This window comes from Pyricularia pennisetigena, chromosome 5, assembly GCF_004337985.1.
Source record: "Pyricularia pennisetigena strain Br36 chromosome 5, whole genome shotgun sequence".
NCBI lineage: Eukaryota > Fungi > Ascomycota > Sordariomycetes > Magnaporthales > Pyriculariaceae > Pyricularia > Pyricularia pennisetigena.
The window spans coordinates 1,744,889-1,766,736 of NC_043743.1; the positions used below are offsets into that span (position 1 = coordinate 1,744,889).

General features: G+C 49.1%; 6 protein-coding genes across 6 annotated transcripts; 3 read left to right on the forward strand and 3 right to left on the reverse strand.

Annotated features, from left to right (window-relative positions):
- Window positions 1–610: 610 nt before the first annotated feature.
- Window positions 611–1,462, reverse strand: PpBr36_08475 (uncharacterized protein; the record flags this gene model as incomplete). The annotated part of the gene is made up of 2 exons (XM_029895606.1): window positions 611–690; window positions 769–1,462. The coding sequence occupies 2 exons, from the start codon at window positions 1,460–1,462 to the stop codon at window positions 611–613; spliced, it is 774 nt and encodes a 257-aa protein (XP_029747643.1).
- A 4,868-nt stretch (window positions 1,463–6,330) lies between these two features.
- Window positions 6,331–7,818, forward strand: PpBr36_08476 (uncharacterized protein; the record flags this gene model as incomplete). Its single annotated transcript, XM_029895607.1, has 1 exon — window positions 6,331–7,818. One exon carries the CDS (start codon window positions 6,331–6,333, stop codon window positions 7,816–7,818), a length of 1,488 nt encoding a protein of 495 aa, XP_029746960.1.
- A 4,033-nt stretch (window positions 7,819–11,851) lies between these two features.
- Window positions 11,852–12,094, reverse strand: PpBr36_08477 (uncharacterized protein; the record flags this gene model as incomplete). The annotated part of the gene is made up of 1 exon (XM_029895608.1): window positions 11,852–12,094. One exon carries the CDS (start codon window positions 12,092–12,094, stop codon window positions 11,852–11,854), a length of 243 nt encoding a protein of 80 aa, XP_029746959.1.
- A 3,134-nt stretch (window positions 12,095–15,228) lies between these two features.
- PpBr36_08478 (uncharacterized protein) lies at window positions 15,229–16,149 on the reverse strand (the record flags this gene model as incomplete). Its single annotated transcript, XM_029895609.1, has 1 exon — window positions 15,229–16,149. One exon carries the CDS (start codon window positions 16,147–16,149, stop codon window positions 15,229–15,231), a length of 921 nt encoding a protein of 306 aa, XP_029746962.1.
- A 1,535-nt stretch (window positions 16,150–17,684) lies between these two features.
- PpBr36_08479 (uncharacterized protein) lies at window positions 17,685–18,912 on the forward strand (the record flags this gene model as incomplete). Its single annotated transcript, XM_029895610.1, has 5 exons — window positions 17,685–18,021; window positions 18,141–18,269; window positions 18,342–18,475; window positions 18,541–18,641; window positions 18,672–18,912. 5 exons carry the CDS (start codon window positions 17,685–17,687, stop codon window positions 18,910–18,912), a joined length of 942 nt encoding a protein of 313 aa, XP_029746961.1.
- Window positions 18,913–19,562: 650 nt separating this feature from the next.
- PpBr36_08480 (uncharacterized protein) lies at window positions 19,563–21,047 on the forward strand (the record flags this gene model as incomplete). The annotated part of the gene is made up of 3 exons (XM_029895611.1): window positions 19,563–19,634; window positions 19,703–20,664; window positions 20,762–21,047. 3 exons carry the CDS (start codon window positions 19,563–19,565, stop codon window positions 21,045–21,047), a joined length of 1,320 nt encoding a protein of 439 aa, XP_029747071.1.
- Between the last annotated feature and the right edge of the window lie 801 nt (window positions 21,048–21,848).

Sequence of the window (21,848 nt, forward strand, 5' to 3'; positions counted from 1 at the left end):
GGTTATCAATGTAGGCCTCGAGAAAACAAAATAACTATATTTAATTGAACAATGGAGGGATTGTTAATCATGGGCTGACCAGATTGCTGGCATGTCTCCTTTATATGCAACATCATAGTAGCTTTCCATGTTTCGGTTCCGATGTCGGAGCATCGTTGCCAACCATTCCTGCACCACACTGCAAACGTCTCATAAACCTCTGGTCCCAGGTTGAACTTTTATCTGCGAACCCGGAGAGAAGTAATAGGCGAGAGTCGCAGTATACGACCATGTACAGAGCGAAACCGGTCGATTGAAAAACATATTTGCTGATAACGTGCAGTGCAATACCTCTTTACACGTCCAAGTTTATTGTTTATCGTCAAAGAAGCTGTTGTGAATTGAAGTATATACATTACGCCATGATAATCGAAAAGAAAAGTGCCAGCCCATCACATGCCTGCCTTGTTCTTGATGCTTGAGTTTAAGCGAACAACCACATATAATACAGATCTTGATCACAGGGCCGAGTTATAGCTGCTCAAAGGATCCTTTATGACATTCAGAACGCAAAATGCTTCATCTTTCCGCGTCAAACATCTCTTGAGGAATGTCTACAGCCCGCCAATTTTTACTGCACGTTGGCTCCGAACGAGTTGACCTGGAAGGTGGTCTGGCCGCCCGTGAATGGCTCGGTGCCGAATTGGAAGGCTTTAAAAGTTACAAGTCAGCACAAGGCAGCGACATACGCAAATATTGTCAAAAAAGCTCGACAAGGAGAATACTCACTGGTGAGGTACTGCTGGTTGGCTGGGAATCCTTGGCTCTGCTGCAGATAAGTGAAGAACAGCTTGATGTCGGCGTTGAAATTGGTAATGGGGCCCTGCGTGGTGACGAAGCTGTAGACGCGCATGCCGTTGTTGAGACCGCTCCACAGCTGCCAGTTGCGGCCGCCGACGTTGGCGCTGCCGATCTGGCTGCCAATGGGCTGGACGTCGCCGTAGCGGGCGAGCCAGACCATGAGCTCGTAGTCACCGTGCGTGTTGTCGCGGTTCGGGTCCGTGCTGGTGAAGAGGTCGTAGGCGACGTTGGCACGGATGTTGCCGTTGTTGTAGTTCCACTGGACCACGCTGGGCAGGGCGGTTATGCTGGCGATGGTGCGGCCCCTCTGGATGGTTCTGCCCGAGTAGGGGTAGCTCTTGACGTTGTTCTGGCCGCCAGACCACTGCCAAGTGCTGCGCCAGCTGACGTGGTTCGCCGAGCTGGTGTCGACATAGGTGCACTGCGATCCAGAACCCGAGTCCTTGCCCCACATGTTGTTGTTGACGTAGTAGCCGTTGCCCGACCAGTAGCCGTACTGCTCGCACAGCGTCTGGATTTGCCGGCCCTCGAGCACCGCGGCGGCCTCAGCCGCCGGGGAGGGGGTTGTCGGCGCCGCCGAGGCGAGCGAGACGAGGAAGAGGAGTGCTGCGGACGTCTTCATCTTGAGACTCTACGGTACGAGATCCGGGAAAGGAGGAGTTGTAATAGGTGACGTCTGGGGCGTGGCAAGCACAAAGAGGCCATTGTGTCGATGCCTAAAGGTAGAGTTGAGGTCTTTATATATAAAGGAGCTCATAGTGAGAGCTTTCCATTCTTTGAAAGAATGACAGAACATCAAGGATGTGCCTCCGTTCCGCAACAGGCCCATGATGCTACCACAAGGCAAGGGGCGCCGCAGAAGCGGCCCGACGAAGCTGTCATGATGGGTCTGTAATAACGGGTCCAAGAGAATTACTTGCTAGGCATTTTAGCCTTTATATATCCTGCCTATTGTAGAAACGTGTCGGTGTAACTGCGGCGAGATGTCAAGCTTGAATGTTTCCTCCCAGCCTTGATTCATGTCGAGGTGCCATTCATGGATCTCCATCAATATGGTCACGGTACCTGAAGGGATCTCGGGACCAGACGGCTCCGCTCCATGTTACCCACACCATTTTCTCCAGAGGAATCCCACCAATCCGGGGCCTGCCCACACGTTTTACCCCGTGCCTTTTCTCCATGTTGAACAACAACCGCTTCCTTCTTTCCCCTCTCGCAGCTATACGCACCGGGGTTTTAGCGGGAAAGCTTAATGGCAAGACGGGAACTGCTATGCCGGAGCCAGATTGAAAGGGGAAAGAGTTCCGTGCAGTTGACTGACATCTTGGAAAGGATCGTGGAGCCGACGCATGTTTACGCAAATTGGTGGATGCTACCGACTATGTTTCACGAAACGAGAAAAAAAAAACAACCAAAGAACCTGGAGACCAGGAAGTCTTGTCCTGCCGAGCCCGGGCTCTCCAAGTTACGGGTACCCTGCGATGGCGGAGATGCACGTGGATGTTGCTGCTGCAGCACCTGTCCAAGAATAACGCAACGATACCAAAATCACACCAAAACTCGCGGTTTTCAACGACAAATAAATGAATCAATTCAGAATATTCTCAAGCAGAAAACTTTTCTATATATAATTCAAACACCTATACTTTATTACATACTAACCTTAGAGGATCTTAGTACTAATCGAAGTTGCAAAATAAATATAAACGAACAGAAATTGAAAAAAATACCGTTACAGTGGGTTACAGGGGATGCATAGTGGATGCAGTTCGAAATTTTAACATTTTTATTCCAAAAGTTCACCGACTATGTAATTCAACAGCAATCAAGTTAAAGTTATAATGTGTATTTATTCTTTTAAACTTCTATTTGAACTTCAAACTAGGAATTTGCAACTTGAATATTAGAAAAGATATGGCTTTGTGAAAATACCGACTTTTGGTGTGACTTTGGGATCGTTGCGTTATTTTTAGACAGGTGCTGTACTGTTGTGGCACTCGAGATTTATCGTGGTGCTCCACCGTCGAAGATGTGAACTTTATTAATACCTTAATCTTCCTTGTAGATCAAAGCAAATTGATCCAAGGGGCTATTCGGTGCATTATTGACAAGAACTGGACGGCCAACAAATGCTTTGTAGCAGTCTTGTTGAAGTAATGCGTTTCTGAAAGTTGGAAGGCAACGTGGGGAGAAACTTGTCGGGTGGTTTGTTCCGGTTAACTCGATGCAAGAGTCAGAATGAAATGAACTCCAGACTATCCCTGAAATCAACTGTTGTGAATGGAAGTGATAAAATAAAGACAAAGCTCAGCTGATAAATTAGTTGACGGCAAAAACTATTCTCCTCTTTGATTACATGTATGTTTGATATAAATGAAAAGCTTGTTGTGTTGACAATGGTGAGAAGGTAATTCATTTTGGCGGTTTTTGTTAGTGTTTCAACCTCAATTCCGAGTTGGTTTAAATCTTACCCCCGCTTGCCACCCGAAGGAGGTAGGCAAGTTCGTAGACTATCCAAGTACTAGATAGAATACCGAAATCTCAATCGAGAATACAAAGTTGTCGTACCCGGCAGTGGCAGTGGCAGTGGCAGTGGCAGTGGCAGGAGCCCGCCCCGCGCAGCAATAAAGGAAAGCACGAACCTATGCATAATGGCGCTAACGCTGAAGGTTCGGTACTCTCGTTTTGGCTTCAACGATGCTTTATCTGCCTCAGGCAATCAATACTACCTAAGAATTTCAAGAAGGCCAGTTCAGCGACCCCTACACCTTTTAATTTTACATTTCGAGATCTGAAGCCATTTTCGGGATCGAGGCATAGCACCCTGCGTGCTTTATCGAGACAACCTCTTGGCGACAGGGGACCCGTGCTAGACCAGGCGAACGGCTATTAAGATCCGGGCTCTCTTTCTCTCTCCTTCCTCAATGAGTTCCAATGAGATTGGATTGGCAAGACTTCGTTTCTCTTCTGCTCCTTCTCCCCAAAATCACCCAGGGTTTGTTGCGTGATGTGACCACAACGATCAAGCAGTCCCTCGAAACAACGTCATGCTCATTGAAGCCAACAACATGCACCCGAGGCACCATCTCATCAGGGTACCGTCGGTACAATAGCCAGGATCGGGCCACGAAAACAAATAAAATATACCAATTACTGTCATGTTCGGGACCGACATACCGAGAAAAAATGCCGGCGCCCGCAGGAAAAGTAAACTGCCACACGCTCAGACTCACTCTGACGATAGCTAGTGTTATCTCGAAAGTTTGCATGCATTCAAATTTGACGACACCATCTTATTTCGCTTCCAGGTTGGGTTGTACAACAGAAAACGGCTCTTCTATGATGACATGGTATGGTCTCATCTACTCGCTCTGAACCGATTCCACTTGTTCGATCACCGCACATTGGAGCGCTGCCAACAGCCTTGAACAAGGCTTGGCCAGGCTCTCAACCTTGAAGTTGAGGTGAGGGGAAGGGGCGGAACCAGCCAATGTCAATCTTACCGGACGAGAGTACCTGGGCTTTGCTTTTCTGGGGGGGCCCCCTACCGTGATGCATCTGTTGATGTTGGTCACGCTCGAGCGGATCACAAAACGACAGTCTGGCCACTCAGCATCCTGGATTGATACCGACAGAATGGTAATGGAGGGTCGCCCTAGTGGGCCGCGTACCTTGGCGAACTTCTTGTCGTGGCCTGCCCGCCACTTTGAACACCACCAGCCTTTGCACCTCTGTTCTTCCTCACTTCTCGCTACCCAAAGTACCCATTTTAAAGCCCTACCGACACGGCGGCCCAGCGCTTATTTGCTGTCCTGCGGTTGGTTACTTATCGCCTGGAGGCCCCTCGAAACTGCCACCCGCCCGTCTACCCGTACAGAGCCATTCTTGTTCATGCACTAGCCTTCAGGCATCGGGTGTCATTCACATCCATCCCTCCAGCTCGCTGTTTCCAGCTGGATCGTCTTCATCACCCGCAATCATTTTGTTGACGGGGCCTGCCCACATCAGAACCCGTGTCCCACCCGCAGTCTCTGCCCTGTGCCTCCTTGAATGGCAGGTATGAAGAGGTGGACTCCAATTTCATGCCATAATGAATTTCATAAAGGTGTAGTGCACGGGGATTGAGAATGGTGTGATGACCAGGATGGACGCACAAAGTTTCTCTAATGCCGGAACCAACCGACCAGTCCCTATTGGGCTCATTAAAAGAAAGAAAAAAAAAAGCATATGCGCAACGAGCATCAATTCCCCCCGTGCCTGGCACACCTTGTCCTATGCATAGTACCATCTATGTCCTTTTTGATCCTGCCCCAACCGTCAGCCTGCATAGGGCATCAGGAGAGTCTTCGCCTTCGGGCGGTAAATACATCGAGGGGCCTCATATTGAACAATGTCAACCCACTTCACATGATCGAAGCTCGAAGCGTATCACTGGGCTGTGGAGGCAATGGAATCCACTCTACCCTTGTACATCTCATGTTGGTTCCTCGGGAAGTACCTTCAAAAGACTCCCCCTGTCATGCCCCTCTCTGTGCAGGACCGTTCAAGTGGAGGAGATGTACATGACAGGGCTGTATCATGATTCTGTTGGTTGCAGTGCAGAAAGTGGCTTTGTGTTGACGAGCGAGTTTCTGTGGCTCATCTGCCTTGCGACATTTTTCACACACACCACCAATCGATATTTTGCTCACTCCCAGCGTTCTTGAGATCTTTGCTTGGTCTAACAATCTCATCGTCCCTGTATCATCCCAGGGACTTACTCCACCTTGGGAGTTGAAAGTTTGTCTTCTTCTATTTTCCATTGAATATGCTGAGAAACGGCAACCTGAATTTCCATGCTCGCCCATGAACTCGACGTTGGCTGCGAGTAGACCTGTCCGAACCATAGACTGCTTCACTTCCAGACCTGTCGGGGATGAAGTGCTCAAGAACAAAGTGCATCTTTGCAAGTGTACACGAAGTATAAACTGTTGTGTCTGGAGACATTGAGTCAAGAACCTGCCTTCTGTTTATTCTGTCTAGCTTGTCAGCAACGGCCGCCTTCTGCCGCGCCGCCCAATGATACAGAACGAAATATATGCAGCAGCACCCAAAAAAAAAGCACACACATGCTGCATCCCCAATCCACACCGATCTACAAAAGGCCTAAAAGAGCGGCTCGCAGCGGCAACGGACGAGTCACAGTCACGAGCTAGGGAGAGTAGCCGACGAGAGTGACTGTGTCCAGGGGGCCAGAATTACCCAGCGGCTGGTCGCGGCGGATACAGAACCATAATCCCTGCCATACTCTTTTCGCAAGTACTTCTGGTAGCACAAAAATGCCAGCTTAAATCCCCAGGACAGCTCGTTGCAAAGATCCAGAACCCCAGAAAAACCAATCTCTCTCTTTCCAGTACCAAGACAGACAACCAGTCCTCTAGTTTCAACCAGCAACAAATGTCCTGTGTGTCAGGCATCCTTCCACTTGGATTGTCATCCCGTGGAAGCTACATGGAGCCAGAAAACTCAACTATGTCCTACCATTTCCAGGGGCCATCATCGACGACACCTTCGAATTACTCGTCTCCTTCATCTTATGCAGTCAGTGATTCTGGAGACGACCAAAACTATGCCACCTCGGCCATCAGGACAGAGCCCTCGAACCACCGCTTCTCCCCATACTCACCGCCTTCTATACAAGTCACAGCGCCATCATTCTACAGCCCCTCCAACGGATATAGCACTGGACATGCGCTCCCACACCGACGACAATATCAAAATTCGCGTCGAAAATCGTATGGCCCGTCTTCAAGATCAACCTCGAGATCACTTTCACCCTCCCCAGCCCTTTCGCCACCTACAAGACCAAGGATGCCATCCATCATCAAAAGTGAAAGTTATTTCGCTACAGGGACTGATTTAAACTACTACCCTAATGCTCCATCACAACTAGCGCAGGTGACCGCTGCATCCCCATCGACTCCCACCCTGGCCCCTATGGTTTCATTTCCTTCCTTATCCCTCCCATTGCACCCCGCGCTGGCCATGTTCCAGCGAGTGCCGCAGTTCCAACGTCATGTGGCACGGCTTCATCAGAGAACAGTAGATAGGCTCATCCAGCCCTATTGCAACGAGTCTGAGAGCGAAAGGCCATTTGGCAGGCTCCCAAAAGAGGCCCTCGACAGAGTCCTGCAACATGTCGACTACTTAACACTTCTCCGTGCCAGAGGGGTTTCCAGGACCTGCCGAAAAGTGATCAACCCGCAACTAGCAGACCGAGAGGACAGAATAGGACTTGTGCGAGACATGGAAAACCGGAGCCGAAACTGCAAAGCTCAACCCGAGGGGACCGGGAAGGCGACAAACGGTAATGGAATTCCAGGCAAAGTCGGGTGTTACTTCTGCTTTACCGTCAAGGACGCAACCCTCTTCGAAGCGCCTGGCAATCAAAAGCATTACGCCGTGGTCTGGGTCGACGAAGTCACCAAGAAAGCACGCTACGAGGGGCTAGCCGATGATGACCCGCGCATCCCAAAACCCAATGATGAGAATTTCAAAGGCGGGATTAAGTCCATCCCTGGTCGCCGATCAAGCTACAACGCAGGGAAGATGGGATATGGAGGTGGCTACACATCACCGAGCCAAGAGTTGACTCAAACCCAAGCTTGGCAGTCCCCGGTCATGCAGCCTGTTCAACGGAGTCTATACAACATCCACAATGGAAACCATCAGTTACAGCAGTATCATGACCACCATCTGCAACAACAACAACAACAACAACAGCAAGAGCGGGCCGTTGTGATTAGTTTGCGAAGATACTGCATTGAGTGTGGCGTTGCGAACGATCTTTACGAGCCACGGTCGGTATTCAAGGACTGGACAGAGAAGAGGAAGCTCTGGGTTTGTGACTGTGCAAAGCTCCCGCCTCTTGAAAGGATACACGATCAGGAGAGTGAAGACTTCTGCTCCAGATGTAATGTGAGGGCTTCATATCGCTAGATGCTTGAGGATGGGGTCTGTCTCCGGGTTGGCAGAGGCCGGGATGATTTGTAAGTCTATCTCGATTATACTGTCTGACTATCTGGTGGCATAGCTTTGAGCCAGTGTTAACATCTGCCAATTGCGTTATTTTCTAGAAGCTTAGAGACCAATGTTAAAGACACAGTGGATAATTCACAAATGTCGCCCAAAGCACCAACCGAGCAAACAAAGATTCAGAGCCCTACACATCTGGTCTGAGACTGAATACCTCTATACTTCTGTCACTTTACAAGCCTTTTTATTGATCTGTCTGGCTGGCATGAAATGTATACACGTGGAAATATTCTCGTTCTATATAGATCGACGCTCTTATTAGAGGGCAAGCGAGCAAACCTCAGGGATACGAAGACGACGAATCTTTTTGCTGACTAGATCAGTACGCCATATAGCTCTTGACGCTGCTGAACTCATAAAGCTCGCTGATGGCTTTTCCCTGACCAAGTGCCTAAAACCAGTAACAGAAATTATCTTGTATCATTCCGTTCCGGATCCGGAATATTGAGCAACTTACGGGGATGCTCAGATAGGCTGCTATACATGGTTCACTGATACACGTTTAGGCCATTGGTCGGTACAAAGATAACCTGGGGCGGCACAAGCCCCAACAAATAGACTGGCAGAGCCTGCGGCCACATCGGACGGGCCACCACGTAGAATCAGCGGGTAATTGGAAGTGGTTTGCCCATTAGCAACCCTACCAGAGCGTCTTCAGATATGATCCCTGGGAAGGGCGGGCTGCAAAAGTCCGAAGGGGGCCGACATACGCATGCCTCACGGGCAGTCGGTAAGCGCCTGGCAGGGAGCCAAACTTTTGACTGCCTCCTTGGCGGGAAGTAGACTCAAATCTTTACGAGGTGTCACGAGACTGTGGCATGCAGCTGGGGCGGAGAAGGGGCCTTGTTCCCCCAAGAGTAAAAGCCGTGATAACCCCCCAGTTCCTTGCTTTCCAATTCACTGACAGGGTTCGTCCCCCCTCCAAAACCCCCCTTTTTTCACTGGTACGTACGTGGTGCTGTTGGGGACCGACAGGAAAAGATGCCTCGAAGCAAGCTGTACCACCAACAAACACACATGGGTCCCATTCGAGTCCACCTTCTGGGAGTAAAAGACCCCTGCACAAAACAAAGCTGCTTTCCTGGTATCCTGGATTCTTGTCATTTTTTTTTTCGACGCTACGAGTTAGTCATTAGCGACCAACGATAACGCCGGTAGATTGCACAGAGGTCAACAACGCGCATCCATGTTCCATGCCGAGCATACCGAGCTTCAAGCACCCGGGGGGTTTTCAAAAAAAGGTTAGACTGATTGCTGCCCGATGTCGAGTCGATGGAGCAAAAGCCGGCAGGTTTCCCGAAAATCCGAATGAAGTGAGAATTGCAAACTCTTTACACTACGACACAACTAACTACCGGCCTCTCGTGCTACATCAAACCTGCTAGACTCCCTACCTCGGCGAGGTTTGACGATGTTTTTTTTTTCTTTCGCAACGTGGCACTCATTGCCGAGGGAGGGGCCAGCAGCATCATTCTCCTATGCTATCTGCCTTGCTGCTCCCGTGAGTGAGTTCTCTATGGCTGTCTGACGAGTTGACCGAGAGCACTGCATGTGGCTGCCTGTCAGGGGAGCCAGGGGATGTGTAAAAAAAGATATCCCGCTTGCCACAGACTATTAGAATGCATGAAGATCAATATGGAAAGTAGATTAACACAGTGACAAATGACGGCCCGTCCAAGACATCTGACCGACAAATTCCACTGGCCGCCCCCGAGTTGAGACCTCGAGTACATCTTATGTCACCTTCAGGGCCTTAGATGCAACCAGGACGCCTGCATTAGTGTCTACGCCTGACAAACCTTGTTACTCTGCCCGCTTTGTTTCCCCCAGAACTGTGCTTACTGGTCACTTGAATGCCCTTGCTGGCTCACCACAACTTCCACTGCGTCTCTGCTGTCTCCCTTGCCTTGGCAAAGAAGAATACAAGTGGCTGCCTCTCACGAGATAAGCGCCCGAGCGGGCAGAGCAAAAGCTTTTCATACGCTGGAGCTTCATTTGTTGGACATCAAACCTCGCTATCATGATTCCCAGCCTGCCCATCCAGCGTTCAGGGGTCATGGACAGAACTCCCGCACGTGCTGATCAGCATCTGGGGCCAAGTGTTTCCAACCAAAGCCTTTGCCACTGCTGATAGCCTTTTCGCCCTTGTCCAGGGCCTCTAGGGCAGGTAGACAGCCACCACCTGGCCAGACTAACTTGCGATCAAAAAGAGAGCTTCTCCAACAAACGATGCCTTCGTTGCATCTACAGAGGAGGTGTGGGTGGGCAGCAGACGGGAAAACACATCAGCCACTTCCGATGGCGCACAATCGGCAATCTTCATAGCCTCGACGTCTTCACAATCACACTTGACGAGCAATCACGACAGAGTGGTTGATTTATTTGTTTGTCTTGTGCGTGACGCAATGCCACCGCCCATGCCACTTTCCCCTCAGTCTCTTGTTACCATCCCTCACGTCTCTCTCCATCGAGCCCATCGTCTCAAAAGATCAGGCATACCATACAAAGCACACGGTGCACTCATTCACACCCGTCATCTATCCCCCTCCCATCTGTGAGTGATTGGTTACGAGGCCAACGGCGAGTGCGCCCCATCACAACCAATAGACCTGGAATCCCCCCCCCCGAAACCACCAAATGCTCCTCCCTCTCACATATCCCCGGTTGCCCTCCCTTGGAGAAAAACCTCCGTGTTTTTTTTTGCTCTTCTTTGTCTACATGGCGACCGTTGCTTTTTTGTTCTGACCCCCAGCCGCAAGTGCAAAAAACTTTTCGAGGCAAAAAGCCGCAGTACACCACACCGGAAGCGATAGACTCATAGGTGGGCCCTGGCAAGATCCCTGCTCTGAACGCCCCCTTCCCCCCTTTCCTTTGGAGTGACTTGCTGCCAAAGTACCGACGGAGGTTGCTCACATCGAGTCCCGGCTAGTCCTGTTCCTGGTCCTGTTCCTGGTCCTGATTCGGCGGTCGGCACGGGGTACAGCTGCCGGTCCAAACAGCGGCTTTGCTTGGTTTCTTCCGCAGCCGTATGCTACTAGCGGGTTCTAATTTAACAGGCTTTCTGCAGTAGGGGCCAATTCACACTCTGCTTTTCTTTTTCTTTTAGGTTGCTGGGTAGTTTCCACAGCTCTTTTGTGCTTCACACCTCTTTGAGATGTTTCACCTCCACGATATGGAGCAGCAGCAATATTTAAATTTGGCTTCTATGAGACTGACATTAACTACATATGTGCTCCCAACTTTTCCCCTATAGGTTACCCAATAAAATAGGAAGGCATATCAATAGGTAAATAATTACACAGAAAGACATAAGGGTACTTTAGCTAGGCCGATAGGTAGGGGGCGTTAAAGTCAAGCAGGCAAGTTGGGAAAGGTGTAAATGTCTGGGAGACAGATTAGCAAGGTACAGATGTAATGTAGCCCATATCTTATGATGAGACTGTAGTATCTAATATGAAATGTATAATTGCAATTTATTACACCATCTAGCATATACGATAATAGCAGGCAAGTAAGAAGAAGCCACAATTGCAAATATAAAAAGGACGTCAAAGAAAAGAAAGAGCAAAACATAAATAACAGAAGAGCTGAGCCTCGTGTTGATGTCAGGTAAATGAAACACAAAACAATTCAAATCTCAATCCCGAAGCCATATGTATCCAGTGCTCTAACATGGGGAACAACAAAGTATACCCAAAACCGTTGCTCTAAACGGTGTCGCCGCCATTTAAAGGCCCGTATATGCTCTATTTGTAACAAAACCCATAAAAAAGTCCAAGCAGGCCGCTAGCACCATCTTCAGAAGTGACCACATGGCCATTCTCAAAAATTTGGTAGACAGCGTAGCTGAGTAGATGGTAGGTAGGTAAAGAGATAGGAAATAGGCAAGGAGGCAGAAAACCCCAAGCTCAGCGTCGGTCGTCAGCCGCCGCCCCGTCTAGTTGTAGCCGCTTCGGCTCTTTCCGGGCGGCGGCTTGGCTTCCTTCTTGCTCTTCCTCTTGCTCTTGCTCCTCTTGGGCTTCGCCGGCTCGCTCGGTTGGCCCTGCCCGCCGCCACCAGAGGACTCCCCGTATCCGCCTTGGCTCTCGTCGTAGCCGTGCGAGTATTCATCGTACCCGGAGTAATCGTAGCCCCCTTGTTCGGGGGCCATAAGAGGCTGGATGCTGTGGTGACGGCTCATGTTTGCGTACTGGTGATGGTTTCTCGAGGCGAACAAAGAGAGATGAATGTTGGATAAACGACCCTGATTGTGTATTGGGAATTTGGCAAAGACAGAATGTAAATCGGAAGATGCCTCGAATGTTGCGTTCAAGTAACGAGGGGATGAAATACAAACACAGGCTGAAGATTGAGTTTGAAGTGTTTATGATGGTAGATTGTCCTGTTGTCTTGTGCAGAAAACCTCACCTCATATGAGCAGGATATCAGCTTTCTCTTATAGTAAAAAGTTCTCATAATCTTTGGCTGGAATGGTTAGATATGGCTCCTGGTGAGGACAGCCTCGATATTGCTGCAATCTCTCATGTCAATCATACAGAGGAAATCTCGGAATGCGTGCCGCAAATTCAGTTGTGATTCTGCCCTACCAAAATTCCCGTCATTGAGACCCAAAATAATTGACGGCGGATGTCCAGGATCAGGTGGCCCCTTCGAGGGGCAAAGCGGTTGGGCATATAGCATCCTCGGTTGCCAGTTGGTGAAAAAGGACGCTCGGCTGTGAAAAGAAAAGGCAAACCCAGGTCTGGAACCCAAGCCGTATGCACAACCCTCGATGGTTCGGAACCAGAACGCCTATCAGTATCAGTCGGTAAGGATCAAGGGGTCCAGACGGCGTCGAAGGGCTCATGACGGCACAAGCCACTCGGAAAGAGCCGCGACTGCTCATGGTGAGATCCCGTAGCCATGGGTTCCAACAACCACGCCGCTTGTTGTAAGAAAACAATAAAGAACTAAAGAAGGTTAGTAGCGAGTCCGCCTGGATGAAGCAAAACGTTGGGGCCAAGGGAAAGCGGGTAGGCTAGGGGATCCATATAGAGAGTGGCTGTATTCGGATCCTGAGAAAAGAACAAATTTAGTCGTATCGTGGCTATGTGAAAACATCATAGAGTAATCCTTGACACACACTATGTTTCTGGGCAAAATAGACAAGGGGGCTATGGTTCTGGCTCTGTCGAGTCTGGATTGCGAACCAGTCCAGCTAATCCGAGGGCGAAAAAGGGGGGTAACCCCATTGACAGTCGAGGCGCTCAACCCAGAGGGTGGGACCATGGCAAATATCAGAATTACAAGTCTTTTTAGAGTTCTGACTCTTTGCCGTTCCCAGAATCCTTCGCTGCAAGATGCTACCAAATGCGGTATATGGTTGTAGATTTGGGGTGTTGTTGACAAATTGACGGTCAAATTAGCGTTATGATGTCCCAGAAAGTGAACATAGATCGAATTATACGCAAAGTCAGCCCTACCACGCTGACTAGAAAGAAAACAATTGGCCGCGTTCTTTTCCTAGTCCTGATGGCAAACATCGGCCAAAATGACAGGTGGAGCACGACCAAAAATGATTGATCTCAGGTATGTGGCTATGCATCCATAAAGACATATTCGACGTGGTGCTGCTTCGCCATTGAAATTTGGGGGCCAACGTCGAAAGTCATGGGGGGCAGGGGTCAGTTGCTGTTTCGCAGGATCAGTCTGCCGTGCCATTGTCGAAATGTGCCTGTTGCCAAGTATACTACCAAGGGTACCTCGCGGCATTGAATTAAACATCGACAAGAAACAGGTGAATTCTAGACCTAAGTACTAAGTATGTGTCATTGTTGCGATCTGGCCGCACTAGGAGAGCCAGATTTGCTAATTGAAGCAGGAAGACTAGGCTGCTTGGTGCGAAAACCAAATTCAGGAATACAACAGAATTACACGTCGTCAAGGTGTCCTAGATTGAAGGCAAAATGTCAAAAAGAACATCCAATGCGGCCCCGAGTCCGTAACACAACCCCGTTGGTTGCCGGAGTTCGGTAGCCAAATTTCTCGGCAAACCGGCCCGGACTGAGCGGTCAAAGTTCGGAAAGTGGTCCGCAGGATTAGGAGGAACAATAGAGCTTGTTCAAACATTGCCAATCTATTTTTGGACGCCAGGACCTGAACGGCATAATGACGAAGAAAACCGCTATAGATTAAAGACTGTTTCGCGAGTTGTTCACTTGTCTGGAAAGAATTGCAGGGGATGCGAAGGAAGGATACTTGTTTTTGTCGTCAAATGTCATATAGCTGCTTATGTCAGATTTGGTGGGGGCTGGCCTTGGCAAAAGGGGGTGGCTTGGACACACGACAGCCACAAGGTCGGGGAGTAAAAAAAAAAAAAGAAAAAAAAAAAAAAGGTGAGAGAAAAAGAGCGAAACTCACTGCCATGATGGCTTTCCGTAATATTAAAGACAGATTGACAGACTAGCTCTAGTTTAGGTACTTACCCCAAACGCGTATGGGTAAACATCCACCGGTAAGTCCCGTATGTCAGATCATCCTGGGGACAGCCACCACCCAACGTCCATCCGCTGAATCATGCGGCAACCATCTATTCAATTGTCTGAGCTACTTATTCGCCGGAGGATCAATATCTTCATTGTAGGGCTGAGGCTGTGCTGCTCAGCCCGAGAATTAGAAACTACAAAATCTTCCATGCATGTGCATTTCAACTGTCATCGGCCCAAATCCCACTCTCGGCGCTATCAACGCCCACGCTATGTAAAATGATCCCTAAAACCGACTGCTGTCAGGGGCCCGGATCCTTCCCGCGAGGCTGAATCGTATCTATATTTGCAATCATCAAACCATCACACAAAGAGATGAACTTGCAAACATTGGTGTTAGCTTGTATGCTATCAAGATTTCCAGCTATTTCAGGGTCTATCTTGCTCTAAAGTCTGCCTTGAGCACCCCAGAAAACCTCTGGCAATTAAATTTCTGTAAGGCATGTCAGCCCAAAAAGAGAAAAAAAGAGAGAAATCCCAGAGGTATCGTCTTGCAGACTAGAACCCTCTCTCAACGTAATGAGCTAAGTCACAAGGAATGCAACATAAATGGCTCCCAGCGAAATTCTCGCACCATCTATAAGGTACGGAGTCCCCAAAGAAACAGTGCAGATCTTCTATCAATAAAATACCAAAAATCGGTCTCCTCCCCTCCAACATCTTTTAACGTCTGCTAAAGAACATGCTCGAGTCTTAAACTTTAGCGAGCAGAACTGCAAATTCCCATGACAGGCTAGCATGGCTTTCACCTTCTTGAATGAAACGAAGCCGAAAACACGTGTTGTCTTCCTCACAGGATACGGCGAAGACCGGCCAAAAGGGTGCCAGTGGACCCCGAGGGCATTGCTGTTGCTGTTGTGTTACCGAAAGGTGCAGCGCTCGAATTCATCGTGGCAATGATAAACGAGGAAGGGCCGGTTGTCAACGGTGCAGCTGTTGACATGATATCGATAGTGGAATTTGCAGGAATACCGAATGTGGTGTTGGTGATAGAAGTCGGCAAGGATGTCAATGTGAAGTTAACCGATGGGGTTGCAGCAGCCGTCGTGAGATTGACCGCAAAGGTAGAGAGCGCAGAGGCTGTAGTGTTCTCCGCTATGGGTGGGAGAATTGTAACAGTCGAGTTGTCTGATGACGTTGGGAGTGCCGTGGAAGTGGAATTACCTGTGGCTGTTGAGTTGGCAGTTGTAACTGGAAGCGTGGTGACAGTGGCATTGCCTGTGGTTGTTGCGTTGGCTGTCGAGGTTGGAAGCGTTGTGATAGAGGAGTTGATTGACGGGGTCAAAAAGGCAGAAGCTGTCAAGTTTGCCGATGAAGCTGGAAGAGCTCCAATTGTCGAGTTGGCAGTTGAGTTGATAGTCAAAGTCGGGAATGCTGTGAGTGTGAGGTTTGCAACAGTGACAGTCGTGGTGGTAGTCGTCGTGAAACCAGGCATCAGGCCCGAATTGCCCACGGTGCTGGTAATCACGCGTGTAATCTCGAGAGGTACGGGGACAATGACGGTGTAAGGTGGCACAGGAGACGAGATGCTGAAGGAGGGGTACTCTCCATAGGAACCATAAGAACCATAGTCACCGTAATTGCCGGGGTCGTCGACTTGTGGCTCCCTGGCCTCGAGCTCGGCGACACCGCTGGAGTAACCAGGCTGATCGTAAGGCAGTGCTTGTGCGAGTCCGATTGCGAATTTCAACATGACTGACGAGAGACGCATTGTGTTTGGCGGAGGAGAGAGCACAAGGTCCCACAATGTTGATCGGTCCGTGTTTTCCAAGCTTGTTTGTTGGCATTGCAGAGTCAGCCAGCACTATACCAATGTACGGAAAATAGGGTATGCAACGGAAAATTCCTATGTTACAAGACTTGAAAAAATGCCGAGACATGAATGCCACATTGGTTGATTTCAGGTGAAGAGAAGCAGGATCTTAGTGTGACGGAAAGGTATCTTCACTCACATTCGAGAAACGTTGAAAGTCGCTTGATTTAACAGCAGTACAAGAAGCCGGTATGTTATGTGCGATACAAAAGCAGTCTTTGAAGACGATGTCAACTGTTCTGTGCTGGCGTGGTGGTGGAAAAAACTGTGGAAAATCAACAACATGAAAACGATAAAGATAAATCTTCATGGTGAGGAAGAAAAGCTCCTCTGATGCACCTTCCCAAACTGCACATGTTGAGAAATTGCCCATGAATTTGCTCAACAAGGGACCGAGCCAACCAACAACATCAGGAGCGCCTTCCTCATGGGAGCCTTAGCCTCAGCCAGGTGTCGTCTCTAACCACGTCACTGTACCTCCCTTCGGCTAGGTTATAAGCAGCATCAATGGGAGAAAATATGGCTGGGCTAATACTTTGTGTACTGAAATTTAAAGTCATCATACGAATCGCCGAATTTGGAAGCCGGGCTGCACTACCTCAAGTCGGCAGTTGAGGCTCTGGTACTATTGAGCGGCATCTAACTCCTGAACCGAGCTTACTTACCAAATACCGTGGTCTCTATACCTCAAACAAGAAAACGTTCCAAATTTCGAGGTTGAAGCTTGTTTTGAAGTGCTAAAGTCTCACCTTCAGGGCAAAAACTCGAGTAGAGACAAGTGGTCTGTGGATGCTATAAAGCATTAGAGGCATTCTATTATCGCTGGATAGACTTTTGTGTGTGGAATGAACTCATATGAGTGGTATCGCGGCACCTGCGTGAAAAGAATACTTCGCAAGTCTAGCCCTCTATCCTTCCAGAATTCTCCTTATGGCCCTACCAAGTACAACTTGTCAAAGTAGGCTCCGCTTGACGCAGAACTCTGCCATTCCAATCTGTCCCTTAAGGAGCCGAATAGCTGATAGGCACAGTCTTAGAAAAGCAAATTCCCACAGTGTTCAGTAGACATACCTCGATTGCATCGGTCCCCCTTTTGGTAGGCCAGCATGGTTCGCAAAGCTTGGCAAACAGAAGGATATCTTTTGCTGCACCTTCCGGGTACGGCAACTTGAGCCGCCCTGGAGTCGTCAGCCTTCAACCTTTTTGTGCACTAATAAGTCTAATGTAGTCTGGCTGGCGCACATTTTTGCACGCGCTTCCTCCAACTTTGAACACCTACAGGCTCGTCCAACCGTTTTATCGCCGAAATCGATATCGTCAGTCTTACGTATCCTGCTCGCCTTCCTACACGCCTACTCTGATCAATTCTCCTTACTCAAGACATCTTTTCATACTGCGTGCTGGTCTGCATCCGGGCGACGCCAGAAAAAACAATGCCCTCCAGCACAGGCAGCAGCAGATCCAGATCTTCATCACCTCCGTCGCCTACAACCCCGGATCCTAGACGCCCCCTACTTCCTCGGGCAGTAGCACATCTCCCACCCCGCAGTGTACCGCTTCGATACGCCTGGAGAGGGAAAATGACATGGCCGCTTCGTGGAGACCCTCGTCGATACAGCACATTTCCACCATACACCGACGGCAATCCGATTGTGATATTCGGGCGTAATGTTGTTTCTTGGCTTGTTCTCGCATTCTGGTGGCTCGCTACTGTCTTGAAAATGACACTCTGGAACTTTCCTGCCGGTCTCATCATAGGCCTCTTTACCGGTGTAATCCTCTGCAAGCACTCAAACATCAAAGTTTTGCAACGCAAGTATAGAGGCCCTTCAGCAGGCACTGCAAGTGGCCTTTGATGTTTCATGATACTAACTTTTCTCAAATCAAAGCAAGCAACCTCGGCCCACTGCAAGCGAGTGTACCGCCCGTCTCGACCTATGGCCTTATAGACGCATCTGTCTTTGTTCAGTCTCCAGGTGTAATGGTTGACCAAGCATGGCAATCTATAGGTGCAAACAGTAAGCAGATGACATATTTACATTTTGTCTTACACATATATCAAACCAAGACAAACTGACAGTCGCACCTAGTGAGAAACATTGTGGTCCAAGAAAGCGAGCTGATCCCGGGGTTGGACTTGAACAAAAGCCACGTGCGGGTAGCCGAGCAGTACGGTGGTGGCTATGTTTTAGAATTGCAAACTTTTCATAACATACACTGCCTGGTGAGACTCTGGTCCAACTTTATCCTCAAGCAAGGAAGACTGATGGCTGATTTGTAACTACATAGAACATACTTCACCAGGCGCTTCACTTCAATGCAAGGCAGCATCACAAAACTGTCACTGGTTCCCGAGTATCGCGAAGGGATGCGCTAAAGGAAACAGGCAAGTGACTTGCTGCTTGGTTTCTGTTTGCCAGGACCATACTGACGAATTGCAAAGATGTTTGTCTTGAAACTTTGAGGGAGCATTTGATGTGCCTGGCTGATGGCAGTGCGCATGGCTTTGTCTGGGTGGACCATGAAAGCAATTTGATAGCTCCGGACATCAACAGCAATCACCGTATCTGCCATGATTTCGACAAAATTCGACTGTGGGCAGAGTCCAGGCAGGTACCCAGAACGCTGCCAGAGGACTATTACCAGCTTCCCACAGTGTAAAGCTGAAGCTGGTGTCATGAAACAAGGCTTGTCGTTTGTGATCTGAGGGAATTTGTGCAAGATGTCCCCTTCTCAGGAGACGCCCGATCGCTATTGTGCGGTAAGCCGAATAAATCAGTTTGCTTTCCCAATGTTTGAAGCTGAAAGGGATTGAGATAGACCAGCTCTTTGCAATACTACCATTCTTTCCGGCTTATACAGGCGCTCTGCATAAATTTCAGAAGCTAGATCTCCATCCTCTGACTTCCCCCCAACTCTTATGCTCTACAACGACCCAGCCTTGGGCTTTCCCTCGCATTAGTTGCCACTTCCACAGGTAGACCACATAAGAGCAAGCAGGCTAGGTGATTATCGCCAGGAAAGGTGTGCATACTGCTGAACTCAAAGCCAATTGACAGCGTTACTTCCTGGTTGGTGAAAATCTCACAATACATACCTCCTTGCCTACTTACCTAAATACCTTGGTCAGGCCTCACCTCACTTTATTCTCAGCTCTTTGCGTTGCATCTCACTTTCCACTTCACATAGATCACAGCTAGCCATCAAAACCTGCTTTAAGGCACGTTTTTATTTCAATAGTAGCTGACAGGAAAGTGAGGTTATCCTCTCATCTCTCCGCCGCAATTGAGACACATTCAGCGACACACAAAATGGAGCATCAAGCCTCTGAGGACGGTGAGCAAATGCTTCAGCTTCTAGACTACATCCTCACAGATCATTCAGTAGGTACTTATAAAGCGCTGTTACCAATTCTTCGAATTATCGCTCGGGCTGAAATAAGTTTAAATAGTTCTTTTCGTCCACCGACAGCTTTTCTGCTTCCAACAGCACGCCTTCCTCTGAAGGCTTCCCTTTTGCGAACGACTCTTCGCCAAGCACTTCTTTCAATAGCACTTGGTCTTCAGTTGACAACGGCAGCAATAATCGTGATGATACTGAATCTTCATGCTCCTCAGATACCTTCAACAGCGTCGAATTTAACGACCGTCGACGAAAAGCCAACGAGTGGGAGACGGTGCACTATTCCATTCTGGAAGGCACTTATCTCGCCAGTCTGGAGTTGGCAAAGTCCAGGCTACTCTTGAGCGACTCCCGTCGAGAGCTTCTGGTGGATAGTGCCGAGAACGAGGATGAGGGTGTTCATAGCAAATCCGCGGAGGCTGTCCGGTTGCCATCCGCCTCTGAAAATGAAATGGCCACCCCCAAGACCTTTTCCCATGAATGCCGCCTTGACTATCCTCAACTCTCCAAAGGCGGTCTCAGGCACACAGACCTGGGTCAGGATACCGAGCATGGAGACCAGGTAGATATCAGTCTTGGAGTAGCACATACTCACGGTTCGACTGACGCGGCTTCTATGCTCAGCACAGGCAGCGGTATTGCTGGGCAAGCCCCATCTGAGCTCCTAGAACACGACAAGCTTACTAAGAATGAAAAGAAAGAGGGCCTAAAGCAAGGAGAATCAGCCCCTGTCCTGAGATCAGAGTCGGATTGTTTAGTTCAAATCAATGAGTATTTCGAAATCCGGAATACCTCTTTGGGTGGCTCCGGTTCGTTCTCGCGGAAAGACCTCAAGCGTGGCGATGTCATCCTCCGCGAGAACTTCATCATTCGAACCAACAGCTATACCCTGGATGAGCAGTTTGAGAGCCTTGATTTTGTCGGCCGTCGAGCATACCTCTGCCTCCACCCCCACTGGCCCCTGAATCAGGAGAAAACGGACGTTATGAGTGCCATTTGTCACACCAACGCGTAAGCTCATCTTTTTGTCGCTGCGGATCATCTAGCCTTTTATCTGTCGCTCCCGTGCTAACATGCTCCATCTAATCGATTGGTGTTGCTAATCCAGCTTCAACATTGGAGGGGGTAGCGCAGTCTTCCCCATAGCGGCCCGGTTCAACCACAAGTGCTCGTCAATGAGCAACATCGACTTCAACTACGATCGCCGCGCCGGCCTTATGGTGTTCACCGTCAAGGCAGAGGAGGTTGCGGCTGGTGAGGAGCTGACACTATCGTATGGCGGCAACCCGAGGTCCCTACACGAGCGCTATGGGTTCTTTTGCCAGTGCGGCGGCTGTGAAGGGTGGAGCCAGGAGCAGGCTGACGAGCTGCAGAAGCTTAACTGGTGCTACTGAGACGACGAATGAAGGAAGCCTTTTGCCGAAAGTGAATTTCCGATAAGTTTCAACTGCTTTGGCTTTTTCATCACTCTTATCATATCTTGAACTTTCTCGGTACTTCATACATTGCTTCCTACGCTACACACTGGTGGTTGTGGGATGCGCCAATTTCGACTGCCAGCTTGCTCTCTGCGAAAGCATCCCAACCCTGCGTTTTAACATACAGGTCAGGCGTGCCATCTCAACGGCACGGCAATGTACACAAAAAGCAAATAGCGGCTGGCATTGTTTTTGGTGGCTTATCCCTTGGTAATATGGTTTTGGGTGTCAAGGTCAGGGATCGAGCAGGGAATACCTGCATTTACATGGAGTTGGAGATAACATTTAGAGCGATGGATGGATGGATAGAGCGGATTTGGGGGAGTCACCAATATTGACTGGTCGTCCAAGTGACGATCTCAAGCGTGCTTTGAAAACCTAGACAAATTGACATGTTGCACAGTTCACGGACAAACACATTCTTGCGTAATGTCCTCGATCGATTTGTTGCCATGGGTATCCGGTGATCAGTCCATAATAACGCGAGGATGTTTGATCACAGGCAAAAGTAGGGGGTAATTCAGGGTAGGACGTGGTTCAGGGGGTGGAATAGCCGGTGGAGGTTCTAAATACCAAGCAAGGCATGCCATGTTCCGGCTCGGCTGTAAAAATCTGTAGTAACTTTATTTTCCCTGAATTGCAACGCATCGCTTCGTTACCGATCAGAGATGAAAACCTGACTATCAGGTACCAAAAAATGTCTTTGTATATATATGC